The following is a 23,354-nucleotide window of genomic DNA, read 5'->3' on the forward strand; positions in this document are numbered from 1 at the left end:
CAGGTTCTAATCTTTTCAATTTCGGAATATAAAAAGGACATAATTACTATTCCAATAAAATTTTATTACCACGACTCATACATAAGTTATAGAGTCAAACGAGGTTTGTTACGTTTAGCATCCTTTCTTGCTTTTTTCTCGTTCAGAAATTGCTTAATCATCTCAGGCGGCAGAATCTCGCCTCTGAACATTCTTGGTAGTCGCTCCTTGTTCAAGATATTTAGTTTCTCGTTGACGTACTCCTTAGGGTCAAACGCTTGAGCTTCCTTGACCTTGGCAATTAGCTCAGACTGAAACAATCTCTCCCTTTTATGGGCCCTCTTGAGATTTATCTTCGCCCATACAAATTTCATCTTCTTACGCAGCTTCTTTCGTTTGTGTTTCTTCATTTTCTTATGCCTGATCCTCAACATGTTTTCCGCCTGTTTATCAATGATCCTTTCACTCGTAGGTAGATCCACAGATTTTTCTAGTACAGGAGAATCGTACTGAATGGGCAAACGCTTCGCAGGCTCTTGCAATGGAGGAATCTTAATAGCAGGTGTTTCAATAATATTTCTTATTAAACTTCCATTCGCAGGCATCCTAATGTCTATGTTAAGTGTTCCAGGGATAAACTTAATGCTGTGTATCGTCCCCGTACCACATTGCATGCCGCTATTGTCAGACGTTAAACGGGAACATATATTCGCATCGCGGTTTGATCGCTGCGTCGAATATCTTGCAGTGGCAGCGGTACCTGAATTATACAAGAGGAAAAATTAAATCATTTATAAAATATCTCTTATATGCCAACACATTTATGATACAATATAACAATTTATATGGACAGTACGTTCTTTTTGTAATAATTGCCTAAGTGATGGATATATTTCTGTTCATTTTTATAAAGCAGATGACAATGTTAGGTTATGATTAACTGTTTCACGTTTAATTACATAAATCTCAGTTGTCTACATACTTATTCTGCCCACCGCGATCTTGCGAAATGCAGCGCATAATGTATTCATGGTCATTGCAGCGATAGATTTATCGCCGATAGTAATATATTTGCAGTTACACAGCACACATCATTCATTCGCATTCTCCATTTTTTGTTTCCGAACTTTAGTATCAGATGGCGATGTCGTCGCTTCGCACGTGCTCATTTCTCTATAATCGCTAATGAAATGAAATTATAGAAATGTAAAATATAAATAATGAATACTTTTATCTGGTTTGGGAATTTTCAGATTAATTAAAAAAAAAAACTTTAATCAAGGAAGATAAGATGAAGATTTTATAGAAGCGACATAACAAGCACAGTAAAGAGAATAATTTTAAAGATATTAAATTTTAAGACATTAAAAATAGAGTATATCAGGGGGTTTAATAAATTAAGACCTATTTATAAGTTTTTGTTTACATTTCTTAGACTTAGTTACAACAACAATTATGGAATAGAAATAAATTTGTCGCACATATTGATGTAAAAGGTGAGGGTGTTTAGTCCATTCGCGTTTTGACAGTCCTCTTCGTGACCTTATCCTTCTCTCTGAAACCAAAGCGCGTACATTTAATTAACGCGACTTGCGTAATAATACAAGTATTAATTAGCGTTGTCGCGCCAATTTGATCACGTTACTTACATAATATGAACAACTGCACCCCATCCAGATATCGCGTCCCGATCGAACGCATTGACTAAAGCTTGACTGACGGTCTCGAATAGCTCCTCAGGTCCCAGATTCGGCTCGTAAAGCGACTCACACATGCCGTAAAGCTGCTCCGTACACGTTCCACCTACCACAAAGTCCTCGGCCATGTTCCGGGAGCCTATCAGGTCCATGTTGCAGATGAAAGGTTCAAACGTGACCGGATCCAGTCCGGCGACTATAGGCTCCACGAAGTACGGCCCGAATCTCCTCTCGTACAGGAGATTCGAGATCATGGCGGTGAACGTTTTCGGGTGAATCTTCCGGTTCTCCTTGAGCTCGTACAGGTTCAGGCGGAAGCGCAGTCTCTCCATGACGGTCTGGGTGTCGGTGGCGAGGCCGGGCAGGCTGACGTACAGGTGCGGCCCCATCTCGTAGATCTTCTGGAAATCGCACGTTATCGTCTGCGCCTGTATACCGAATCTGCGATCGGCCGCTATGGCCACGCAATTCTTCCCCTTCATCGCTATCACGGCACCGCCGTTGTACGCGAGGATGCTCTACGGAGGAAGGAGAAAACATGTTCAGATGTATCGTACGTGAGGATCATCCCGCGACGACTGTATGCTGTGTCATCAAGACGATTGACAGCAAAGTAACCTCCAATCCACGGATTTAACCTTCGCGTTATTTCGCGAGCTCGGCGTCGCGGTTAAGAGAAATCCCATCGCGGGACAATGCGACGGGAGCGCGAAAAATGCCTTTTAACAGATAAACACTCACCATTTTCTCATACGAATATCTGACAGCTTATAGTAGAAAATGTCAACCGCAGACAGTTGGACGGGACGGGGACGCGTCGAAATGCGAGTCACGACACTCACGACCACGAGCTGTAGGCAACATAGAAGCGTGGACGTAATTGCGAGTAGTAAACGCGAGAATAAGAAGGGGGAGGGGAGAAGTAACGAGTAAAGTCCATTTCAATGTAGATTAGCTTTATCTCGGTTTAAAAATTACTTTTTATCTTTTTATCTTTCATCTACTAAGTATTATATCCATTTTTCAGTTTAAATTACTTTTTATCCGATGCTTTTTATCCACCTCTCGGTGTAAATTATTTTTTTTTAATATCTTTTTTCTAGCTCTAAGAATTAGAAAAAATAAAAAGTAAGTTAAACTAAAACTATAAAGTTCTAAATCTAAATTGATAGAAATGGATATAAATTCGATGAAAAAAGTTCGAAATCAGACTGAGCGATAAATGAAAAGCTCGAAATTACATGATCTACGTCAGCGGCGTCAGCCGGCCGTCAGACGTGCGGGTGCGTATGTCGTACATATATGTACATGTCCAAATACTCCAAATACATGTGACGGCTAATCAGGCTATCAGGCATCAGGCCGCGGGCGAATGAGAACGGCGCGTCGCGCGCGAGGCAAGCATGAGCATGAGCATGGCCGCGGCGCGATGTTATTGAGGATTCAACATTCAACGCGCGAGCGGGCACGGGAGAGAGCTGAGAGAGCACTGCGAGGTCCGAGCACTCCGAGCGTCCGAGCGGAGCTGCGACCTGCGACCTGCGACCTGCGACGGCTGCGACGAGGTGGCGGGAAGCGGACGACGGACGTCGGTGACACGAGCGCGCGTGCTGGACGGAAGGGAAAGGGAGCACAGCGGACGAGGGCGAGAGGGCCGAGAGGAGCGGGAGCCGTCGTGTGACACGGCCTGACGGCGCGGAGGCGACGGGGACAGGGGGCTACGGAAAATGCGCTCGCTCGCGTGTGCTTCTTGTACTCGCCGCGAGTGCCATGCATCGTCCCGCCGCGGCAGCGAGTGACTCGCGTCCCCGCCCCAAAAATAAACGGCCCGGTACGTCTCGTCATCTCATCGTCGAGGGAAGGGACCCCTGCTCGCGAGCCCCCCCGAGTCTTCCCGCGCCCGGAGATCTTTGGTTAGGACGAACCGCGGCACGCGGTCCATCTGGGTTCTGGCTTCTGGCCTGGCCGAGCCAGTCAGCTGTGTGCCGTGTGGTGTCCTGTCTCCTTCTCCTCCGCCCCCCCCCCCCTCCTCAATGACGGGCACCCGCGTGTAGTCCCACGCGCGACCTGACCTGACCGCGGACCCCCCCTCGAGTCCGCCACGTCCCGACGAGCGTGTCCTGAGCGTGTCCCCGAGGAGGAAGAAACCGTTGCCTCTTTGTTCGAATCGATATTTCGCAACGCGAAAGTCGCGAAACCGAGTACACCCCAGCCCCGCACGCTTCCACCAGCGGGCAGCGGGCAGCGGCGGCAAGCGGCGGCGGTGACGGTGGCCACGCGCGCCATTAGATTCGAGGTTTTGATTTCCAAACGGCTGGATGTTTACGCGCGCGCGACTCCGACAACGCCGAGGTCGTTCGGGCTGTTTGGAGTGTAAAAGATTTTTCGCGGGGGACTGCGGGGAGTGTCACCTTGCCGCGCGCAAAAGTTACGGGGAAACGGCGAACGACGCGGGACTGCGGGACAGGGGAGATTTAGAACGGCCGTGAGAGATGCGTGCGTGTGTGCGGCGTACGCGTGCTACATACGTGTGGTGTATTTCACTTTTACGTTATTTTTAAACCGACGATGTACAAAACACACGAACAAAGCCGTGTAAACTCAGTCTCTGGTCTCGACACGCCGAAGGACCCGACACTCTCGGGATGTGTTCCCGGTTGGCGTTTGCTTTTATCTTTTATCGGAACGTCGCTCGCGTCGGGAGATTCGTTGCTCTAACTGCGCTTGAACGAACGCGTCCCTGTAAATAATGGTACAGAATCTCGTATGTAAATAAGCCACATGAGTGACTTTGCTGTTTTGCAGGTTTATAGTGTACAGTGACCTGTCGTCGTTGTGATCAAGTTACCAGTAGTTTGTGGAGGGAAGGATGTCACTAAAACCCAAGAGAGTGGATTTTAATCAAACGTGGCACGTCCTACAAGAGACTATCAAGGGGGTGATAACGCTGGCGAATATCCCGCGTGCTATATGGAACGACAGATTTAGGTACGGGATTTAAGAATTATCTTACTTCTCGTCTCTATGTGGGAAAGTGTGTATTAAGTGTGTATTACGATTGCAGCGACGTTTATTCCTTGTGCGTTGCGTATCCCGAGCCGCTGGCAGACCGTTTGTACGATGAGACAAAGAGGTTTTTGGTCAACCATGTAGACCACTTGCTGGTACAGGTCAATTCGTGGGATGACAAGTGGGATTTGCTCCCGGCGTATTATCGTGCCTGGACGGAGTACTCGCAGGGCATTTACTATTTGCATAGCTTGTACTTATACCTCAATCAACAACACATCAAGAAGCAAAAGCTCTCCGAGGCAGAACTTATCTATGGCACGAGCTTGCACAATAGGGAGGAAGAGTGCCAGGAGCAGATGGAGATTGGCGAACTCGGTTTGGACATTTGGAAGAAAAAGATGATAATACCGCTCAAGGAAAAACTCGTCTCTCTTCTGCTTGCGTGTATCGACGCCGATAGAGATTCGAAATTGCTTGCACCGACCGACGTTATTTGTGGTGTTATAGAAAGTTTTGTTCGGGTAGAAGAGCACAAGATGAAGGGGAAATTAAACGTAATCAGTTACATTACATATTTTTGTTTTTATAGGAAAAAAAGAGATTTCTCTCTCTAATTAAATCTTATTTTACAGTTGTATCAAGAAATTTTTGAAGAGCCTTTTCTAGAGGCTAGTGGAGAATTTTACACAGCAGAAGCGTCATCGTTGCTGCAACAGTCGGACGTTACGCGTTATATAGAGAAAGTTACATGGAGACTCGCTCAAGAGGAAGCACGCGCTTACAAGTTCCTTCACAAGAGTTCTGTAGCAAAAGTGCGCTTTCGTTTTTCGTGCGCGTTTTAGAAATAACTCGGAGACTCGACGGTCGTATAACGGCAATGTTTCGTTGCAGGTCAGAGCGTGTTGCGAGGATAAGATGGTAGCTGCACATGTGGATTTGCTTCATTCGGAGGCGGAGATGATGATAAAAAATGAGAGCCGACGTGATTTGGCTCTTCTTTATCCATTATTGAGGTCGTTACCAGGAGGTTTAGATCCGCTTGTGCAACATCTCACTCGTCACATTACGCTGCAAGGATTGCAGGCAATCGGACCTTTGCAAGGAGAAAATGTGAATATAACAGAATGCGTGAAAATTATGAATATAATTTATAAGATTTGTTCAATCTTATAGAAAAGCATAAATTTCCAATTTCAGGTATACATGCAATTCGTGGAGAATATGTTAAATGTACATTCTAAATATTCTGAAATGATTAAGGAAGTGTTCAGTTCAGATCAAACTTTTGTGGGTGCTCTCGACAAAGCATGCTCCGCCATCGTAAATTACAGGCCCGCTCCGAAGCAGGCTGTCCGAGCGCCAGAATTGGTAAACTCTTCAGAAGCGATGATATTTTTAACTTAGGGTACGATTTCTATCGATAAGTTACGATACAATATGTATCTTTCACTTAGCTGGCGAAATATTGCGACACTCTACTGAAAAAGTCCCCCAGAGCTGCTTCCGAAAGCGAAATCGAGGACAAGTTGAGGCGCTCCATAACCGTGTTCAAGTACGTGGACGACAAGGACGTGTTCCAAAAATTCTATTCGCGTATGTTGGCGAAGCGATTGATACATCAGCAGTCGCAATCGATGGATGCCGAGGAAATGATGATCGACGATCTGAAACGGGCGTGCGGTTACGAGTTCACGAACAAGCTTCATCGTATGTTCACGGACATGTCCGTCTCGGCGGATCTCAACGCCAAGTTCACGGCGACCTTGCGGGAGGGCGACGGTGAGAATCAATTGGGTACCGGTTTCGCGGTTAAAGTATTGCAAGCCGGCGCGTGGCCGCTCGGTCTACCACCGTCGCCCGGCCCATTCCACGTTCCGCAGCAACTGGAGAAGTCCATCCAGGCTTTCGAGGCGTTCTATCACATGCAATTTAGTGGTCGAAAGCTTACGTGGCTGCACCATCTGAGTCAGGGCGAGCTCAAGTTCAATTACTTGAAGAAACCGTATTTGGTCACCGTACAAACGTATCAAATGGCGTTACTGTTGCTCTTCGAGCATTGCGACACGATACCGTGCAAGGAAGCGGCCGCTTCGTTACGTTTGTCGCATGACCAGTTAGTGAAGCATGCCGCCAGCCTTGTGGATTGTAAGATTCTCAACAAGTCCAACGACGGCGAAGTGGAGGAGGATACCATCCTCACGCTCAATTTTAGTTACTCCAACAAGAGAACCAAGTTTCGCATAACGGGCGTGTTGCAGCGAGACGCGCCGCAGGATGCGGAGGCCACACACCGCAGCGTGGACGAAGACAGAAAGATGTTCTTACAAGCGGCTATAGTTCGCATCATGAAGAGTCGCAAACTATTGAGACATAATCAGCTCATACAGGAGGTGAATTGGCAATTTCGAGAGTTCAATACAAGTCACACAATAACGGTGTTTAATGTAATTCTATTGTTTCAGGTGCTGAGTCAATCGAAGGTTACTTTCGCACCTTCTATCGGAATGATCAAGAAGTGCATTGAAACTCTGATAGATAAACAGTATATCGAGCGTACGGCGAATAGCGCGGACGAGTACTCATACATTGCGTAACCTTTTAACGTCTGTCACTAATTTATTTCACTCGAGATGCGTCCCAAACGGCATTGTGCTGAGTTCTGATCGGCGAGGCTAATCGACTAATCATCTTCAACGATCATTGAAATCTTCGAGGATAATTAGTCGTCAAAATAAAGAACACCAGTGAAAAGAAGGAAATGAGCTCTCAATGACATTTAAAAGATCGGGAAAAGCATCTTAGACCGCTTATTCGCTCCTAGGATCAATCAATTAATAAATACTTTAATTAATTTACTGACTTGTAACATATGCACACTGAATAAAGTTGACGTTACTATTTTATATTGGAGTAACACGTCTCGCAAAGAGTAATTTTATACATAATACAAATTTATTATTTTTCCTTTAATAGAATCTACTTGTCTGAGAATAGAGCAATCCATCATATATACATCTTTTCTCTTACAAAATGTATACACTCATCTTTAATTCAAGAACATGATCGCGGTATGACTTCTCATCGACGAATCATGGATTATTAATATTTAATAAGGCCCCGCATGGTCATTCTTAAATAATATTATATGCACCTTCGTGCAATCATTAATGCTAAAATCCTAATTTCGTCATAAAAATGTCATTCCTTGGTCGATAAGCAGCAGCCTTCGCGAATTCTCATGCTTTACGCGCAACGTACAGTTTCTGGTTAAAATTATATTGCAAGTTATCTTAGTTACTATAGTAAATCGCGTAACTGCTCAGAAAGCATGGAATGTTATCCAGGTTACAAATAATATGTTATGCTACATGTACTTTTAATATTATTAGGAACGTGGAGGCTTTAATTGTAGCAATTCGGGATCGAGCAGCGGATTACTGTCGGCTTCCGTCTCCGTCGGTTTGTTCATGTTGTTCACGATAAGAGACGATGCGCTGTCCGTGTTGTTGTAAGGAGAGAAACCTGCCCATTCCATGCCGAGATATATAGGACTACACGGTGATTCCAGTAACAGGTGATCCGAGTGTTGCGACTGGTGTTGCTGCTGCATCTCTTGACAGTCCGACGGTGGTAAGTGCGACGATGTCATATGCGTTGCGATCTTACACTGCTTCTCTTGCTTGCGCCATTTCGCTCTTCGATTTTGGAACCACACCTGTCCGCGAGGAAATTTATACTGACACAAATTCTTTAACAGATACCCCAAGTACATCTAATTACGTATACTGTTAGGGAAACATGCGGAAATTACTTGCACTCTAGCTTCTGTCAATTGGATACGAACTGCGAGTTCCTCCCGAAAGAACACGTCGGGATAATGGGTCTTCTGAAAAGCACGTTCCAATTCCTCCAGCTGGAAATTGGAAAATGTGGTGCGGTACCTACGCTGCTTCCTCTTGCCGATGATGCAGGACGGTCTCTCTTCGCTCTCAGGACTAGTCGAGAAATCATACGCTACAAGAAGACACAGTTTATTCGTCGTGACGATGCTGTCCCGACAAGACTACGTCTCAATACTACTACGGGATGTCGGAGTAAAATTCGCGAAGGATATCAGTAGCGTTTGCCAATGTCCCAGCGCGGTACGAGAATCCGTCACGAAGCGATTCGCTCGTCGTCGGATTTTACGCCGCGATGTTCCGCGGGCACGTCGGAGTGGCAACCGCTTCATAACTTAAACTGATTACCGCTAATTCTATTTAAGAAAAAGGGTTGACTGCGGATCCATTTAATGCATTTAGCAATAACTTAATTGAGCGACACTCTACCCCAACTTGGGGTACCGACAACGGAGACGGAGGCGGTTAATTAAATCAGATCCGGGTTGGCACGCGGCGTCGCGTCGTGACACTTACTGAATTTCGTAGGGAAGCAGACGGAGGTGGATTGCGCGCCGCTGATCAGACCGGTCAGGGCGGTCGACTGCAGATCGTCACCCTGGTTGACGTCGTCGGGGACACTCGTCGATGACGCTACAATCGCACCGGCTGACACCAGCGGATCGCGCGGCGCGCCGACCAGAAATAGCTGCCTGCCGCTCTCGTTTCCGCTCTCGTCCTCCTCGTTCAGATCCATCCCTATGCGAGAACTCCTGGTCCGCCGAGGGAAGCCGACAGGTCGGGCGACGATTGAATTAATCGCACGCGAAACGCGCGATACGATGTTGAAGTTCCGTCGACAGGAAGTTTGTTCGCATCCGAGTTAACTGCGCGGCGACTCCTCGGCGTTTCCTCGTCCTCCGTTTTCTTCGAGGGTTTTTTTTTTCTTTTCCTTACGCTTGTACAACGCGTATAAGCAGAGTAGGGGACAGAGTATACTCAAAGTGAACTCCCTCAAGGGGTGTGGTGAAGCCTAAAAAATGTGTTGCTTGTGCACCACTAATCAATAGCGTACGGCTGTTATAGTACGACCGTGCGATGAAGAAAGTTGTAGATCTCTCGCCGATCTTTATGACGAATCAACTCCGCGGATTTGCAATTATATACGCTCTGCAATCTTCTAATCACATTTTTATGACAGCAATCTCTCCCTCGGCTGTTTATCAAACTGTAAGATGTAATATCTTCACATGTATCGAAAAAATGTTGAGCGCTGCATTTAATTAACTCTGCATTTCTTTTTTACAATCAAAAACTTAAGGGATTCATTAATGATACAAAATATTATAGTTTAATAACATTATGAAAATAAAACATAACGCATATAAAATGTAACTTTTTTTTTTAAACTTTATTACTCGCGGTGTAGTGTATTACAATATGTACAAAACTTATTGCGTTTATACTTAACAAATAACTAAATTACGTGCTTCAGCAGTGCAGGTCACATCCCTTACGTTCTCAAGAGTGAAAAACGTATCCTAGGTACATTAGGCCTCGTTTGAAAAATGCAGTTGCTTAAAACTTAATAATTTTTAATAAAAGTTAATAATTTCTTATCGATTTGCGTGACTCCTATTATGTAGATTTCTACAAAATTATGAGATTGTCAATATCGTATCAGTAATGTACGCATAAGAAGTGTCTGATATAAAGGACCGATTGGCTTGTAAGAAATTTTTCACACGTGCGTTGTTCTATTTCCACATAGAGTCTGTTCACACTAGTTGGTCCCGCGTTACGTGCAATTATTAGGACCGTTTGGAAATCGCCTTAGACATAGAAGAGACGGACTCGACTGGTAGACACTAAGAGATCGTCATCGAAGAATTTTGTTTCTATTACGACGTTGCCGCTATTTGTAAAGGAAAACATATACAATTAATTAATTAAATAATCGGAAAAAGCACCAAGGATAGGTCTCCGCTTACTTCAATACGTTCGCTGGCATCATTTGACTCTCCGGTGCCGCCTGGATCAAGCTCTGCCACGTGTTGGTGCTGTTTGGAATGACAAATCCAAACTCGAAGAACCATTCTTCCAGGCAGCGCCCCTTGAACAACACCTTCTGTTCCAGACGAAACCTTTCCATAGGTTCCGCGGAACTGAAATTAATCTCCCTCGACACTGCGCGGCATCGCAGGATCTTCTTCGGTACACGCGCCTCGTGTTCCACCTCAGGTACGGATCTGTAATCGGACAAGGGGATCAGTTATGTATCTTGAAGAGAGGTGAAAATTACAAAAGTGAGGAAATTCACTAGAATACGAATTTATCTAACGAAATCTATCGTAAGTCTATTCACTTTCAATCTATCGTCATCTTTCAGTAAGATATCTGGAAAGTCGATCATACTCACAAGTCTTCGTTACCCTGCCAGAGAATCTTCCCGCTATCGGCGTCGCGCAGATTCATCCAATTACTGTACCATAATTAAGGAGACATATTCGTTTACGTAAATCAAGTCGTCAAACCAACATTCTAAAGATCTGATTCTTTGCATCTGCACTGTTACACTTTAAACGCTTAAAATGAAATAAAAAACATAATTAGACGTTGGAGAGGGAGAGAGAGAGAGAGAGAGAGAACGGAAAGGGATGAAAGGTTCAAGATCAGCCACAACTCATAAGGAACAAACGTCAGAACTGTTTGGTTTGATGTTTCATTTCTAACCTACAAAGCCGATTAAGGCGAACGCGGAGCGATCGCGCTTAAATTAATTTTTAAATTAAAGGATACACTTGAAAGCCCTTGAGGATGTCCTCCCCGCGTGACGGCATGCTTAGGCGCGATCGCGAAACGACTTGACGCGATTATGCAAAACGGGGAAACGGCGCGTGGATTATTGATCCTCCATGCCTTCGAATCAACTTTGAATTGTAAACACTGGCGACACTGGCGTACGCTGCCGTGCTGCTGACAGTGCTGACGCGTCGGCGCAGTCGCCGCAGTATAAAAAGAAATATATGACAGTGACAGCACCGACGTATAGTTGGCAAACAAATTAAAAATTATTGAATATCGAATCCCAAATCCCAAATCCCAAATCCCAATTTTCAATTCCCAAATCCCAATTCCCAATTCCCAAATCCCAAATCCCAAATCCCAATTCTCAAATCCCAATTCCCAATTCCCAAATCCCAATTCTAAATTCTAAATTCTCATTTCTCAATTCTAAATTCTAAATTCTCAATTCTCAATTTAAATTCTAAATTCTAAATTCTAAATTCTAAATTCTAAATTCTAAATTCTAAATTTCCGTTTAATAAATTAAAATTCCGTTTTAGCTTCACATTTCAGGAAATTAACCCTGCAACCGTAAATATGGGTCGTTTTCGTTCTCGACATTTTGTTTATGTGGTGTTATGTGGTATTTTCCAAAGGTTTGTTTACCTAGCGCGATTAAATTAACAATTGCAAAATTAATTTTATAATATTATTATTGTTTGAACTCATAGTTAAGATCTCGAGAAACTGCAAGAAACCGTCACCTATGAAATTTTCAGAATTTTTGGTTGTTTAATATGCCGCGGACGCAAACGACCCACATATACCGTTAGTGCGTGCCGAAGAAGAATGTACGGTTGCAGGGTTAAGCTAATTCTTTAAAAAATTTTTTAATTTGAAACTGAGGATCGACTTTCAGGCATGCTTTTCGTCAAGGAATTGGCAGAGCTGTCAATTTTTCTTTTTGCACGCAATTTTAATAAATTTTTAATATCAATGTTCCGTATAATACGTTGCAGCGTGTGCGGCAACGCGATGAAAGGAAGGAAGAAGGAAGAAAGGGGATGCTTCCGGTTAAGCCGCGAGTCACCGACAATGCAAGCGCCGTGAATTGATTGTCGTAAACCGATGAATAGAAAAATTCGCGACGCAGAGATCGCAGAGCGTCTAGGTCCGGTATTCTTACGAGGACTGGAACGAAATAATTTCTCCAGGGAGAAATTATTTCCACCGAGATATCAGGATATCGCGATCGAGAAACGTGCAATCGGATGAACAAGAAGTTGCTAAAATCCACAGTACTTCTCTTTCTTTTACCGATCTTGCAATAAATTATCTTGATCGCGAGAATGTATGTATCTCTTCTTCCTGGCTCTGATTTTAGCCAAAATTTATCGTTGCATTTATTGATTCGCTACTTAATTAATTAACGTAGTTATAAATTTTCCCAGGTATGAGGGAATATCGAGGATGAGCCATGATATGAATAGCCCGTGGAATCTCTTTAATTGGATAATCGAATAATCAAAACTCAAGTAGGGTAAATTTGAATCGAGAGACAAATGGGAGGATAATTGATAAGTGGATAATTGAGATTTAGATGGGAAGAAGAGCGAGGATTCATTCTACCTCCAGCAATCAGATTCACATGACCAATTAGTCAGTATAAAAGACACGTTGTATCGAGCGGTAGAATGCGAAGGAACCGAAAAATCGGTATCCAGTGATCCGTTCAAGAAACGCTTTTGTAGACACAAATGCGATGGGCAAGAAGTTTGCATCTTCTACGTAGTGTCATCACTACAATTTGGATTAATAAGCTTCATTAATAATCGGTGAATCAATTAGTTTTCATACATTATTTATGAACAATTTAGGAAAAACAGTATGTGATTGTTTTTTATTTTGTCGACATATGTAGATAAATTATTAAGTTATAAACATCTCGTTTCCATCGTACCTTATTGCTTTTTTTCAGTATCTACGGTATTAAAATTCTTATTTCTACCGTGGATCGCGTGGAAAAATTGAAAGATGACGAACATATATCTTTGGAATACATTGTGTACCTTCAAGCAGCTTCGCAGCGAGATCAAATAATCTTTCGCCCTAGATACGCGAAGTATCCTCTGCAGATCCTACCAGTTATTTCGAAGATCCCTCCGACAGACGAAGGGGATGTATCTAAGCCGGTACTAAGAAACCGAAAAGATTTATTACGCACGTATGTGACGGAGAGGAGAATTTAGTGTAGGTAAAAAAAAAAACTTTATCTTAGGGAAAGGAGTTGCACGATTAATGTGTTTCTTTTTTAGATGCTGCTCTCTACCCCGTTTGGCAGGCGTTCGCCAGCACCCTTCTGCACCAATACCCGAGTTTCCCCGAGTCGTCTTGCACATCCGCGGGTGTTTGTATACGTGAATACGTGTGCGCGGGTGGTGCTGGCCGCGGAATGGGATGGGAGCAAAAGGGTGAGGGCGAGAGCGAGCCGGGTCGACCGCGCAAATCTCTCCACGTACGATACACGTGTGTATGAGTGTACGTATACACGCGCCGTTTCCATGCCGCTCTTGTACATGCGTATCCGCGAGGGTGGCGAGGGTGGCGAGGGTGAGATCGGGGACGATGGGTGGCTCGGTGACGTCAGTGGCTCTGATCGTCAGTTGCGCAGAGACGGGCAGAGACGGGGTTGGTCACCGCGAAAGCGCGTCGCGCTACGTCAGAATGACGGGCCGAGCGAGCAGCAGCCGTTAAACCACCCTCTTCGGGATCGGGGTTCTCTCTCTAGGGGTAAAGACAATCGTTCTAGATCCCCGGCGATCGTGTCCAGGCGTCGCCGCTGGACACCGCGGTCCATGTCGTCGCGCGGTAAGTCACGCGCGCCCAGCATCCCGATAAATCGCTTCCGTTCTCTTCTGCAGAGGGGTGCGCGAGCATGGGACAGGGAGCGGTGTCGTGAAGCGAGGCGGAAGGCGCGTGTCGTCCGCGCGCGCGTGGTCAACGGCGGCGCGACCCAGGGTGGCCGAGTGCCGGCGACGATGGCGAGTTCGGGCTCGGCGGTCGACGGGGTCGGCGACGACGGCACGGCGGGCGGCGGACCCAGGAACCCCCTCACCTGCGGTGTCTGCCACAATTACTACAACGAGCCCTGCCTGCTCTCCTGTTTCCACACCTTCTGTGCCCGTTGCTTACACGGCCCGCACATTGACGGGACGATCAAGTGTCCCCTCTGCGGGTAGATAACATGTGACGATTTATCCAGCGCGGCATTATTGCTCCTTGACGCCTTTCACCTGAATATCATTTATTCTTGATGTTTTGTTTATAATACTCCTTTTTACTTTTCAACGAACAAATATTTCTTTTAGTTATGATTATATTTCTATCTGTGTTACGGCTTTACAATTCTCTTTATGACATTATGAATGATGTGTAAAATAATACCGCATTATGTTAATATTTCACTGTAATGTCCATAGGCAACAGACACAGTTGAAAGATGGGGCGCAACTACCACCGGGAGATCAGCTGATACGCCAATTAGTGGAATTGGCAAACTCTGAAAATCCACCGTGTGCCAACTGTGACAAGCGCGATAAGTCCACTATGTTTTTCTGTATAACATGCGGTATGTTTTTGAAGGGGGATATCTTTCAACTAGTATCAAGTTATCCATAGAATATAAAAAGAAAGTGCTATACATTTACAGGACAAGCGCTTTGCACCCACTGTAGAGAACACACCCACCGCGCGAAGATGTTCTCGACCCACGAGGTGGTGCACATGAGCAAGTGCACCAAAGACACCCAACGTCGTTGTCCGAGTCACGGCGAGCACTATATAATGTTCAGCCAGAGCGCCAAGTGTATGCTGTGCACTACATGCTTCCGCGACACGCCTCCGGACGCGCGGGTGCACTGCGTGGATATCGAGAGCGCCTGGCAGCAGGCCTCGAAGAAGATGGAGCGCGCGGTGAACTCCATCTGCGAGCTCCAGGCCGGCATCAAGGACGGCATAATGGCCCTCAAGTCGCAGCTGGACGAGCTGCGGCACAGCCTCGAGTCCGAGAAACGCGCGTTGACCGCCTTTTGCCACGGTATGCAGGAGGCGATCACCAAGACACACGCGTACGTCCTCGCGGAGTTGCAGCGTCAATTCGACAGCAAGGAGCGCATGGTGCGCTCGCAGTTGCTTGCGCTGGGTGGCGCGCTACCCGTGCTGCAGATGCACCTGATGCTGTGTACCGCCTTCACCACCGGCGCGACCAAGTATCAGTTCCTCGAGCTCGCGCACCCGATGCTGGAACGACTGAGTCGCGTCGCCCAGCTGGGCCATCCGTCGCGGCCGCCTCTGCTCGCCGCACACATCAAGACAAATTATCGGGTTGACTTCGCGCGTGCCCTACATCCCTACATAGGTCAAGTGCAGACACCCAAGGCCACCGCCGAGTCTCTGTACGATCAGATGGCCGGCGGCCATACGATAGGCCAGTCGGAACCGCAGGTGCTTCAGGTACGTGCGAGCAAGGCAAGCAATCGCACAGTCGATGATTCTTCATCATCGTGATCGTTCACATTCGTATCACAAGTTTCGTTTCCGATGTCATCCTCGCACATATTTTCGTGTATGTATCTTTTGTTCGCAGGATTTTACATTCGATGTATGATGTGTGACACTTTGTATTTCTTTAAGTAGAATATATCAATTAATCCTTCGGCAGGCTCATTCACGGATCATTAGACAGATTCGTAATTGATAATTGAGAGTTAACACAGTGCGTGATTGTAAGATCGCTGATATATACCATTCGCGTTTTACGCCAGGAATATGTTTTCCCAACAGAGCAGCAAGACTGCTCAGAGGTTGCCGTCGAAGAGCGGATCTGACGGCGGTCCGTTCTCCAATCATTGTCGGACCTTCGACACGCAACTGAAGGATCTGAGCCAGCAGTTGATGACGGTGAGGGAACGGTTGGGCGAGTTGCAGAGGGACGTTTCCGTTTTGAAGAAAGCGAACACTCCGCCGCTGGGTATGCGTTACGACCATGTGGCAAGGGATTGCCGCTTACTCGAGCAACAACTGGAGCATCATCAGATGGAACTGGAGCGACTGAGAAATGTCTTTGACGCGCTGTGGGAAGAACAAATGTGCAGGATTCACATAGAAAAGGAGATTTTCCATTCTCAGGTATGCTCTCCCAGCCAAGTTAGATTCGCGGTTGCGTCTCTCTTTGTCTCATTTACCATTTAATCATATGTTATTTCTATTCAGATGAATGACATATTATCGCTGAGGAGCGAAGTGAAAAAGCTGCAAATATTCGCTCAGGAGCTGGAGCCCTTCGTCAAATCATTCTCGACAGGCATCAGCGCTGGGGAAGTGAGCATGGCCGCGGCAGATGCGGCCAATAGTCAACATCTGCAAGCGTTGCTCGATCATCTGGCGCGCATCCAGATGCAGGAGCCGCCACCGCACCCACAAGCTCAAGCACCTACGAAGGATCATCGTCATCCACGTAGCACTGCCACGAGCGCCGATAACGCGCTGTACATGAAGGGTAAGAAAACATCTCATATGTTCCTTAGATCGCCTGAAAATAATAAAAGCATCAAATATTTACATATTTAAATGGTAATTTAATTAATCGTTCAGAGACGAAGGAGATCCCGACGCGATGTCGCACGCCGTCCGGCGGTGTCGGCGCCGTTCTGGACTCGAGCGGCAACATAGTCGTGTATGGAACGGCCAAATCGACCGATCCGAAGCGGGGCGTGCTCAGTCAATTGATCGAGAAGGCGAGAACGCAGAAGGACGATCGCAAGAAATCGCCAGGCAGAGAGGACGGCCGCGATCGCAGTCAGAGCCGGCGTTCGCGTAAGTCGCCAGATAGCGCGAAGCCGAAGACGCCGCCCGGCAGCCACTCGTCCGGCAGTAAGATGCGATCGTTGTATCGTTCCCTGAAAGGCGGCACCGGCGACACTTCCGCCGAGGCGCTCGATCAGGCGGAAAGATGCACCGACTCGCAGCAGCCGCAGTCTCATATCGGTAAGAACGGGAGAATCGCAGGACCGTCGTGTGCAAACGAGTACTGATACATTATGACACGCAGGTCTCCCTTTGTAGTCCACCGGGCGAAATTTCGGGTTTAGACTTAGAGGCGATAAACATCCGACAGCCGAATACGTAAAGTTGCTCGCCGTTCACCGCACACGCTTATATATACGATATATGTAAATATATTATGTATATTAAAGAAAGATTAAGATATATATACATTGACCCACATGGCGCATTAACACATCTATCGCACATTTACCCTTACGAAGTTAAGTGTCTCGTCGTCATCTCGCAGCGAACTCACGTGCACCCGCTGTGTTTGAAGAAGATGAGACCGTCTTCTAAAAGAGTCCCGTGCTTCCAGCAGGCGACGAGGGCGAGTATCAACGAATCTCGGAGGCCTCGAGCATGGGCGATGCGAAGAAGCGCGTGCAGGCGCAAGTGCACGCGGTCCCGGCCGACGATCAGATACGAGCGATCCCAAGCAGCAAAGTCGCCAAGATCTACCCGGCCAGCGACTCCGAGGAGCTGTTCTATGGTGACGGGAAGGCGGCGAGCGATGCGAGGAGGCGACGGCGCGCGAGCTGCGACAGTCTGAGCACGACCGGATCCGGTAACAGTAGGCGATCGAGCATCGCCGATGGGACGGTAGGTCAACAATCCATCGCGCAGGACCCCCGGAAAACCCTGGTCGTTTTGATCGAATCGGCCTCACGGACGTCGTCGTCTCTCATGCAGAAGCAGCGTTCCTGGGAGACCTTCCCGCGGCCCAAGAGCAAGCGCGGCGCCGGTGGCGAGGGCGCGGGGGCCTCGTCCCTCGGCCAGCTGAAGAAAGCGGACAGCTTTGAGGGTCACGAGGAGGCGGTGCGCACCTTGGTGGCGGCCGTACACGAGACGCGCTCTCAGCGACACCATCATTTACATCATCATCGTCATCATCGTAAGAGCAAAACGAATTGAGGCGCTTTTTGTCGCTCCTTACGCAATCTCTCCTAGCGCGTATAAGACTTACGTGAGGAAATATTGTCCGCGAGATAGATATCCGCGAGCCTATTGCGTTACAGATAGAAAAAGAAAAGAAAAAGGGAAAAGAATGATCAAAAGACTAAACGACCGTGCCCTAAGTGGCTTAAGTATACACCGATACACGTTATTTATTAGCAACGGGAGCGTATTGTTGTGAGAGCCGAGACATTATCGGTTTTTCGAAGATTTTGGACATTCTATTAGTATAATAATATAATAATAATAATGGATATATAAATATAACGGTAATGAAAAAGATCTATATTCTGCGCGATGTGAAAATACAAAAGTTTTTATTATCGAGAGTGCACCTTCGACAGGTGCACTCTCGTCTTTATATTACTTTTCGAGAGATTTCTTTGAGATCCCGATCAAACGCGTGGTATGTTTGTATTATTCCGACGTTTTTGACATTTACATTGTGTCCCTCGTCGAAGTTGTATCGCGTACGACGACGTACAGCTCTCGCGAACTATACCTTTTATATAGCGATTTAATTGCATTCGATATGACGAAAACGCCCAAGATCGGTATCGCTGCCACTGTAAATCCCAGACGTTAAAAGAGGCGGAAGAGAAAGAGAGTATGATCACGCGTCATATCCACTACTCGTGTGTTGGGTCTGTTTTCCATTGCTGAACTGGTTTATCTTTTTTACTCCACATTAGAAGGAAAAAGATAAACTCTGGACTAGCGCAGCCTGTTCAGCAATAGAAAACAGACCCATTGTTGACACGATCTGCCTGGGGCAGTTGATACATGTAGAGCCTTGATTAGGGATAGATAGCGGGAAGGTTCTTCGGACAAAAATGCGCGTGTGCAATGTACAATAATTGCAAAAGAACCGCGGTTGACGTTGCAATCTAAACTGTATACAGACAAATGCCCATTTCGTTCTGGGCGCACATTATCTCGATTTCATTATTACAAAAGTCCTGTTCTCGCGTGTTCCCATATCTCCGTTAAAACATGCGGATTAATTCCCATCGTATCCGTGCACACGGTGCACGAGATTCTTCCCTTGAACGTCAACAGGTCGGATGCATAGTCCAGTAAAGTACGTCGCGCAATTCGATCGGTCGAGTAAAAAAGGTCGAGTAATACTTTAGCTAGTAAACAACACTGCCAGTCGCGCATATTACGAATTTAATCGACGATACTCGATTCGCGAAGAATAGCCTAATTCGAGCGTTTACTCGTAATCTCGCCAGTCGCATCAATAAAAACCACCCGGTGATCGCCCTACGACGCGTCCGCAGCGGACGCGTCGTCGCGCGGGCTTAGTCACGATTATGCAATTATCGACTATAATGTAACGATAATATTCCACGATTACTGCAAACGGGGGGCGTACGGATAAATCGGTATTACGAGGAATCGGCTCCTCCATGTGAAAGTCAATGCGATCGTTAATCGTTGTTTCGAATTTAACTACGAGCGAAGACTTGTAATCTTCAGCAGGGTTACAATGAACGTTCTAATTATAGCGAGTGTACACATGTAAGCATGTATGGGAAATGTCGAATTGCTGGTATAGTAAAATATATACAAGTTAATAAATATACCCTTGATTTCTATACCGTATCTTCCGTGTATTGAAAGCGATCCTCGTTGCTCGCTTCAGTTTTACAACAAGTGCTCGCGGTTGTATGTACATGTATAAAAAAAATAGATACATGCATATTCGGTATTCCCACTTGTTGAATTTTACAAAGCAGATTAGGAATTTCCACTGATGAAATACGAGAGAACATTTTGGCCTCCAACGTTCACAATTTGTCGGAATTAATATAGCGACGATATAACAGTCTCCAATTAATTAATCTGATAACTGATTGTAATATTTCACAACGTATTTATTCGAGGCTAATATACGTAAATTGATTTATACGTAATTATCGATTTTATGTACATTTCTCTTCTATTTTCACATATTATAATACACACGATAGTACACACGATCGACCGCATTAAAAGTTCTCCCCGTCGTTTTTGTTCTCTTTCTTCCCCTCAAGTAAAATGTCTCTATTTTTCTGGCACCACCACTATAGATAATACCAAATCATTGGTATAAAAAGGAAAGTGTCTCATGCAGAATATATATACAGCGTACGTATTTCTGTAGAGATAAAGTACATATTTTGTCGCTACTCATTCGAGTATCATACTGTTTCTTTCTTCTTCGTTTCTGTCTCATCGATATTGACTTCGCTAACTTCGAACTTGTCAGAAATTTCGTAGGAATGATTCTCCGGGAATTTTTCTTCGATAATTTGTTTCTCCGTGCTGTTTAACTTCCTCTGATTCGTGTTGCCGTTATTTACTTTCAATAAAGTCATGATACCCCAGCTTGTGATACTTGTGGATTTGTCGGCAGTCTCTAGCGCGTAGATCGCGTCGTGCGACATCGAAATTATGCGATTCACCTCATAGAGGTTTACATTTTTGCAGACGTTCAACGTCGTTTCCAAGGGATTGCTAATATGGAGTGCCGAGCGTGACGGTTTTCGAATCTGCGTACCCTCGCGAATGCATATCCCATACACATTAAAATCGAACGTCGAATAATACTCGAAGAAACCGTGCAGAAGCGTCTCCAGAGTGTCCTGATTCGGCTTATATTTGTAATCGGCTGGCAATTTGTTAATATCCCGTAGGAAGGTGCAATCGATGCCATTCTCTGCGCAACGAATGTCACTGCGTGCTGTGCGAGAGAAAAGAAGATGCAATTTACTGGCTGGACGTTATATAATCCTTTTATTTATGATAAACGTCACTTACTTGCATACAATTTCAACGTCTTTAAGGACGGCAATATTTTCTTCTGTTGTAAGTAGAACAGCACCAGCAACGTGAGAGGGAAGTTTGTTATCCATTGCCCCGGTACATCGGACGTTATTTCCTGACTCTTCGCCCACACCCGTATCGCTATAACAAGCGGTCTTACCCGCCAATCTATCTCTCCGTACAAATTTAATAATTCGGTCATGTATATGGCAGTCCTGAAAGAGATAGGTCAGTATTGAGGGTTGTATATAATCTTATTTGTAAAAGTTTTATGAAGAAAACGCTACATCAGATACAATTGAAATACCTTTCAACTTACATATTTGTCGCACTTAAGTCACATTCAGTATGCGTGTAGTCGTAGCGGAATTTAATTATAGGTACTCGAGCCTCCAGGATCTTTCTTACATTAAAAACTCCAGGGATGAAGTGCTGCATGGTATTCGCAAGTATTCCCAGAAACTCTTTTGTTTCAGTCCTATCGTTATGCCTCATAGATTTCGAGTGAAATACTAATCTACTCGTGGCATTATGCTGTAAATATTACAATTCGTTGGTATTTAGTATTATAAGTACGTGAGTACATTTAACTGATTCAAATATCATTTATATAATTTACTTCACTGTCGTCGGGAACAAGAACTAAATCAAGATCACATCTTTTCCTTCCGAAACCATTTACAGAGGAGCCGAATGGCAGAACTTTCATATTCTGAAATAGCCGAGAGAAGTAGTGCTCTAAGTGGTGAGCGGTGTGAAATCTCAGTCTTACTTCTAAATCAGTCAGTTTCAGCGCCTCGTAGAGAACTATTATCTGTCCTGATATCTGCGAAACGGAGATTACGAGTTTTACAGGGCTAAATGTCTCAGATAATTCTCACCGTAACGTAACGTAATTATAATAATATTAAAGAAACCTACCGATTTCGCGTTATATAATAGCTTTACAATTTCCTGGTCAGTAGGCAACGAACAACCATTCTCCACAGACAGGGTTGTCTTCTTCTTACTATTTCTCTGTAAAGCAGCAACTTGTCCTTTACGGAACCACAACACCGACGATTTTACGGGAGCAATGTAATCTCCGTTTACAAAGGAAGCAGACGACATAACTTCATTTATCGACGCTACGTCTTCAAACTCGACCAAGATATAATTCTAAAATTAGTCACACAATATAGTATATCTTTATAACAGTATTTACGTATTAATATCGCATATAACTTTGGATAAATATTGAGCAGCACCTGACATACATGCTGACTATTTATTTGATAGTGATGCATACTCAAGACGTCTCCAAATCGTGAGCAATAGTTATGGAGATCGTTGTGTGATTTCGATGAGTATACTTGTATCAATAAGCTTCGACATGCCTGGTTTCTTCTCTTGATGATTTCAGCCTCGAGTCCGACCGCTTCTGTATCTGTAAAATTGCCAGATGGAAATATAGATTGTCCTAGTGCGGAAAGATATAAATAATCGTGAAGAGAGAAGGATTTAATAGATATTAATTCATGCTGCATCCAACACAATTACATTAATAAATTGCTCTGAAGACTACATAATTTTTGTGAGCTTATAGGTTATATATTGTAAAATTGTCACGTGACTCACTTTGTTTATTGTTCCTATGTTGCAGGATGGTTGACGATATCGAGAGGCGATTGCGCGATTTTAATCTATTCGTGCCCATCATGAACTTTTTGCAATAACAGTGACTTAACAAGGAAAAGGCATTCGAATTAGCACGGCTAAAGAGCGCCATTTTTAAATGTGCGCATAGCTCTGTGTGCCGCGCACGTGTGCCAATACTGGCCAATTGCTGCCAATGCAAGTAGTCGTATCCTACATTTATTAGATAATGCGGCTGCTTCAACAGAATATGCTCCTTCTTTAATTTTTTAAATTAAGAATGTAATTAGTAAATGCCACCTCTTGTCCTGCGATTATGTTGTCCTGAAATTTTGCCGAGAATCTTTAAACTTTTCTTGGTCCTGTAACGAAAGTCGGTAATTATCCGCGATCGATAAACAAATTCTGTACACTTGACAATCAGTAAAGCTGGATGCATATGATGAATAACACAGGCAATAGGTTTTCAACCTATCAGAATCCGTATCAATGCTGT

At 45.0% G+C, this 23,354-nt stretch overlaps 7 protein-coding genes across 22 annotated transcripts; 2 read left to right on the forward strand and 5 right to left on the reverse strand.

Moving 5' to 3' along the window:
• Window positions 1-43: 43 nt before the first annotated feature.
• Window positions 44-1,218, reverse strand: LOC139775604 (uncharacterized). The gene is made up of 2 exons (XM_071711719.1): window positions 962-1,218; window positions 44-739 (listed from the first exon to the last, which is right to left on the reverse strand). Exons 1-2 carry the CDS (start codon window positions 1,014-1,016, stop codon window positions 87-89), a joined length of 708 nt encoding a protein of 235 aa, XP_071567820.1. The 5' UTR covers window positions 1,017-1,218; the 3' UTR covers window positions 44-86.
• Window positions 1,219-1,350: 132 nt separating this feature from the next.
• On the reverse strand, window positions 1,351-3,038 carry Prosbeta3 (proteasome subunit beta type-3). The gene is made up of 4 exons (XM_071711720.1): window positions 2,918-3,038; window positions 2,418-2,527; window positions 1,629-2,194; window positions 1,351-1,534 (listed from the first exon to the last, which is right to left on the reverse strand). Exons 2-4 carry the CDS (start codon window positions 2,418-2,420, stop codon window positions 1,486-1,488), a joined length of 618 nt encoding a protein of 205 aa, XP_071567821.1. The 5' UTR covers window positions 2,421-2,527; window positions 2,918-3,038; the 3' UTR covers window positions 1,351-1,485.
• A 58-nt stretch (window positions 3,039-3,096) lies between these two features.
• On the forward strand, window positions 3,097-7,591 carry Cul2 (cullin 2). Of its 6 annotated transcripts, none has more exons than XM_071711710.1 (8): window positions 3,097-3,507; window positions 4,482-4,664; window positions 4,741-5,242; window positions 5,321-5,500; window positions 5,580-5,798; window positions 5,886-6,056; window positions 6,143-7,078; window positions 7,151-7,591. In XM_071711710.1, the coding sequence occupies exons 2-8, from the start codon at window positions 4,546-4,548 to the stop codon at window positions 7,280-7,282; spliced, it is 2,259 nt and encodes a 752-aa protein (XP_071567811.1). In that variant the 5' UTR covers window positions 3,097-3,507; window positions 4,482-4,545; the 3' UTR covers window positions 7,283-7,591. The 6 variants fall into 6 exon arrangements, with proteins under 6 accessions (XP_071567811.1, XP_071567809.1, XP_071567810.1 ...); XM_071711708.1 differs by lacking the exon at window positions 3,097-3,507 and adding an exon at window positions 3,722-4,428; XM_071711709.1 differs by lacking the exon at window positions 3,097-3,507 and adding an exon at window positions 3,722-4,418.
• A 27-nt stretch (window positions 7,592-7,618) lies between these two features.
• On the reverse strand, window positions 7,619-9,859 carry LOC139775603 (uncharacterized). Of its 2 annotated transcripts, none has more exons than XM_071711718.1 (3): window positions 9,104-9,859; window positions 8,533-8,702; window positions 7,619-8,403 (listed from the first exon to the last, which is right to left on the reverse strand). In XM_071711718.1, the coding sequence occupies exons 1-3, from the start codon at window positions 9,321-9,323 to the stop codon at window positions 8,074-8,076; spliced, it is 720 nt and encodes a 239-aa protein (XP_071567819.1). In that variant the 5' UTR covers window positions 9,324-9,859; the 3' UTR covers window positions 7,619-8,073. The 2 variants fall into 2 exon arrangements, with proteins under 2 accessions (XP_071567819.1, XP_071567818.1); XM_071711717.1 differs by having other exon boundaries at window positions 8,500-8,702.
• Window positions 9,860-9,958: 99 nt separating this feature from the next.
• Prbp (Prenyl-binding protein) lies at window positions 9,959-11,523 on the reverse strand. The gene is made up of 4 exons (XM_071711722.1): window positions 11,366-11,523; window positions 10,986-11,048; window positions 10,558-10,815; window positions 9,959-10,481 (listed from the first exon to the last, which is right to left on the reverse strand). The coding sequence occupies exons 1-4, from the start codon at window positions 11,404-11,406 to the stop codon at window positions 10,400-10,402; spliced, it is 444 nt and encodes a 147-aa protein (XP_071567823.1). The 5' UTR covers window positions 11,407-11,523; the 3' UTR covers window positions 9,959-10,399.
• A 1,326-nt stretch (window positions 11,524-12,849) lies between these two features.
• Window positions 12,850-19,998, forward strand: LOC139775632 (RING finger protein 207). Of its 9 annotated transcripts, XM_071711790.1 has the most exons (9): window positions 12,850-13,607; window positions 13,669-13,891; window positions 14,275-14,588; window positions 14,833-14,981; window positions 15,063-15,880; window positions 16,196-16,540; window positions 16,625-16,910; window positions 17,006-17,398; window positions 17,775-19,998. In XM_071711790.1, the coding sequence occupies exons 2-9, from the start codon at window positions 13,886-13,888 to the stop codon at window positions 18,368-18,370; spliced, it is 2,907 nt and encodes a 968-aa protein (XP_071567891.1). In that variant the 5' UTR covers window positions 12,850-13,607; window positions 13,669-13,885; the 3' UTR covers window positions 18,371-19,998. The 9 variants fall into 9 exon arrangements, with proteins under 9 accessions (XP_071567891.1, XP_071567892.1, XP_071567894.1 ...); XM_071711791.1 differs by lacking the exons at window positions 12,850-13,607; window positions 13,669-13,891 and having other exon boundaries at window positions 14,027-14,588; window positions 17,775-18,058; window positions 18,149-19,998; XM_071711793.1 differs by lacking the exons at window positions 12,850-13,607; window positions 13,669-13,891 and adding an exon at window positions 14,027-14,143.
• A 270-nt stretch (window positions 19,999-20,268) lies between these two features.
• On the reverse strand, window positions 20,269-23,345 carry Mtpap (mitochondrial poly(A) polymerase). 2 transcript variants are annotated; one of them, XM_071711797.1, is made up of 7 exons: window positions 22,841-23,345; window positions 22,480-22,649; window positions 22,145-22,381; window positions 21,843-22,049; window positions 21,543-21,757; window positions 21,218-21,438; window positions 20,269-21,140 (listed from the first exon to the last, which is right to left on the reverse strand). In XM_071711797.1, the coding sequence occupies exons 1-7, from the start codon at window positions 22,989-22,991 to the stop codon at window positions 20,599-20,601; spliced, it is 1,743 nt and encodes a 580-aa protein (XP_071567898.1). In that variant the 5' UTR covers window positions 22,992-23,345; the 3' UTR covers window positions 20,269-20,598. The 2 variants fall into 2 exon arrangements, with proteins under 2 accessions (XP_071567898.1, XP_071567896.1); XM_071711795.1 differs by having other exon boundaries at window positions 22,471-22,649; window positions 22,841-23,335.
• Between the last annotated feature and the right edge of the window lie 9 nt (window positions 23,346-23,354).

The sequence above is a fragment of the Temnothorax nylanderi genome, unplaced genomic scaffold, assembly GCF_030848795.1.
Source record: "Temnothorax nylanderi isolate EJ_2023f unplaced genomic scaffold, tnyl_v1.0 TNYL_tig0101_pilon, whole genome shotgun sequence".
NCBI classification, from domain to species: Eukaryota; Metazoa; Arthropoda; class Insecta; order Hymenoptera; family Formicidae; genus Temnothorax; species Temnothorax nylanderi.

What these genes read in the sequence shown, in the direction of transcription:
- LOC139775604 (XM_071711719.1), bottom strand. Translation starts at nt 1,016, where the DNA reads ATGACCATGAATACATTATGCGCTGCATTTCGCAAGATCGCGGTGGGC. An exon ending in GATCGCGGTGGGCAGAATAA is followed by an intron (nt 740 to 961) that starts GTATGTAGACAA and finishes TGTATAATTCAG; the next exon opens with GTACCGCTGCCACTGCAAGA.
- Prosbeta3 (XM_071711720.1), bottom strand. An exon ending in GGTGCAGTTGTTCATATTAT is followed by an intron (nt 1,535 to 1,628) that starts GTAAGTAACGTG and finishes CTTTGGTTTCAG; the next exon opens with AGAGAAGGATAAGGTCACGA.
- Cul2 (XM_071711710.1), top strand. Translation starts at nt 4,546, where the DNA reads ATGTCACTAAAACCCAAGAGAGTGGATTTTAATCAAACGTGGCACGTC. An exon ending in ATATGGAACGACAGATTTAG is followed by an intron (nt 4,665 to 4,740) that starts GTACGGGATTTA and finishes TTACGATTGCAG; the next exon opens with CGACGTTTATTCCTTGTGCG. An exon ending in CTGTCCGAGCGCCAGAATTG is followed by an intron (nt 6,057 to 6,142) that starts GTAAACTCTTCA and finishes TCTTTCACTTAG; the next exon opens with CTGGCGAAATATTGCGACAC.
- LOC139775603 (XM_071711717.1), bottom strand. Translation starts at nt 9,323, where the DNA reads ATGGATCTGAACGAGGAGGACGAGAGCGGAAACGAGAGCGGCAGGCAG. An exon ending in CTGCTTCCCTACGAAATTCA is followed by an intron (nt 8,703 to 9,103) that starts GTAAGTGTCACG and finishes GTCTTCTTGTAG; the next exon opens with CGTATGATTTCTCGACTAGT. An exon ending in TGACAGAAGCTAGAGTGCAA is followed by an intron (nt 8,404 to 8,499) that starts GTAATTTCCGCA and finishes CCTCGCGGACAG; the next exon opens with GTGTGGTTCCAAAATCGAAG.
- Prbp (XM_071711722.1), bottom strand. Translation starts at nt 11,406, where the DNA reads ATGCCGTCACGCGGGGAGGACATCCTCAAGGGCTTTCAAGT. An exon ending in ATCCTCAAGGGCTTTCAAGT is followed by an intron (nt 11,049 to 11,365) that starts GTATCCTTTAAT and finishes ATTATGGTACAG; the next exon opens with TAATTGGATGAATCTGCGCG. An exon ending in TGGCAGGGTAACGAAGACTT is followed by an intron (nt 10,816 to 10,985) that starts GTGAGTATGATC and finishes GTCCGATTACAG; the next exon opens with ATCCGTACCTGAGGTGGAAC.
- LOC139775632 (XM_071711785.1), top strand. Translation starts at nt 14,209, where the DNA reads ATGTCGTCGCGCGGTAAGTCACGCGCGCCCAGCATCCCGATAAATCGC. An exon ending in ATCAAGTGTCCCCTCTGCGG is followed by an intron (nt 14,589 to 14,832) that starts GTAGATAACATG and finishes TAATGTCCATAG; the next exon opens with GCAACAGACACAGTTGAAAG. An exon ending in GCAGCCGCAGTCTCATATCG is followed by an intron (nt 17,399 to 17,774) that starts GTAAGAACGGGA and finishes CCGTGCTTCCAG; the next exon opens with CAGGCGACGAGGGCGAGTAT.
- Mtpap (XM_071711795.1), bottom strand. Translation starts at nt 22,991, where the DNA reads ATGGCGCTCTTTAGCCGTGCTAATTCGAATGCCTTTTCCTTGTTAAGT. An exon ending in ACATAGGAACAATAAACAAA is followed by an intron (nt 22,650 to 22,840) that starts GTGAGTCACGTG and finishes GCAATTTTACAG; the next exon opens with ATACAGAAGCGGTCGGACTC. An exon ending in TTGTTCCCGACGACAGTGAA is followed by an intron (nt 21,758 to 21,842) that starts GTAAATTATATA and finishes TAATATTTACAG; the next exon opens with CATAATGCCACGAGTAGATT.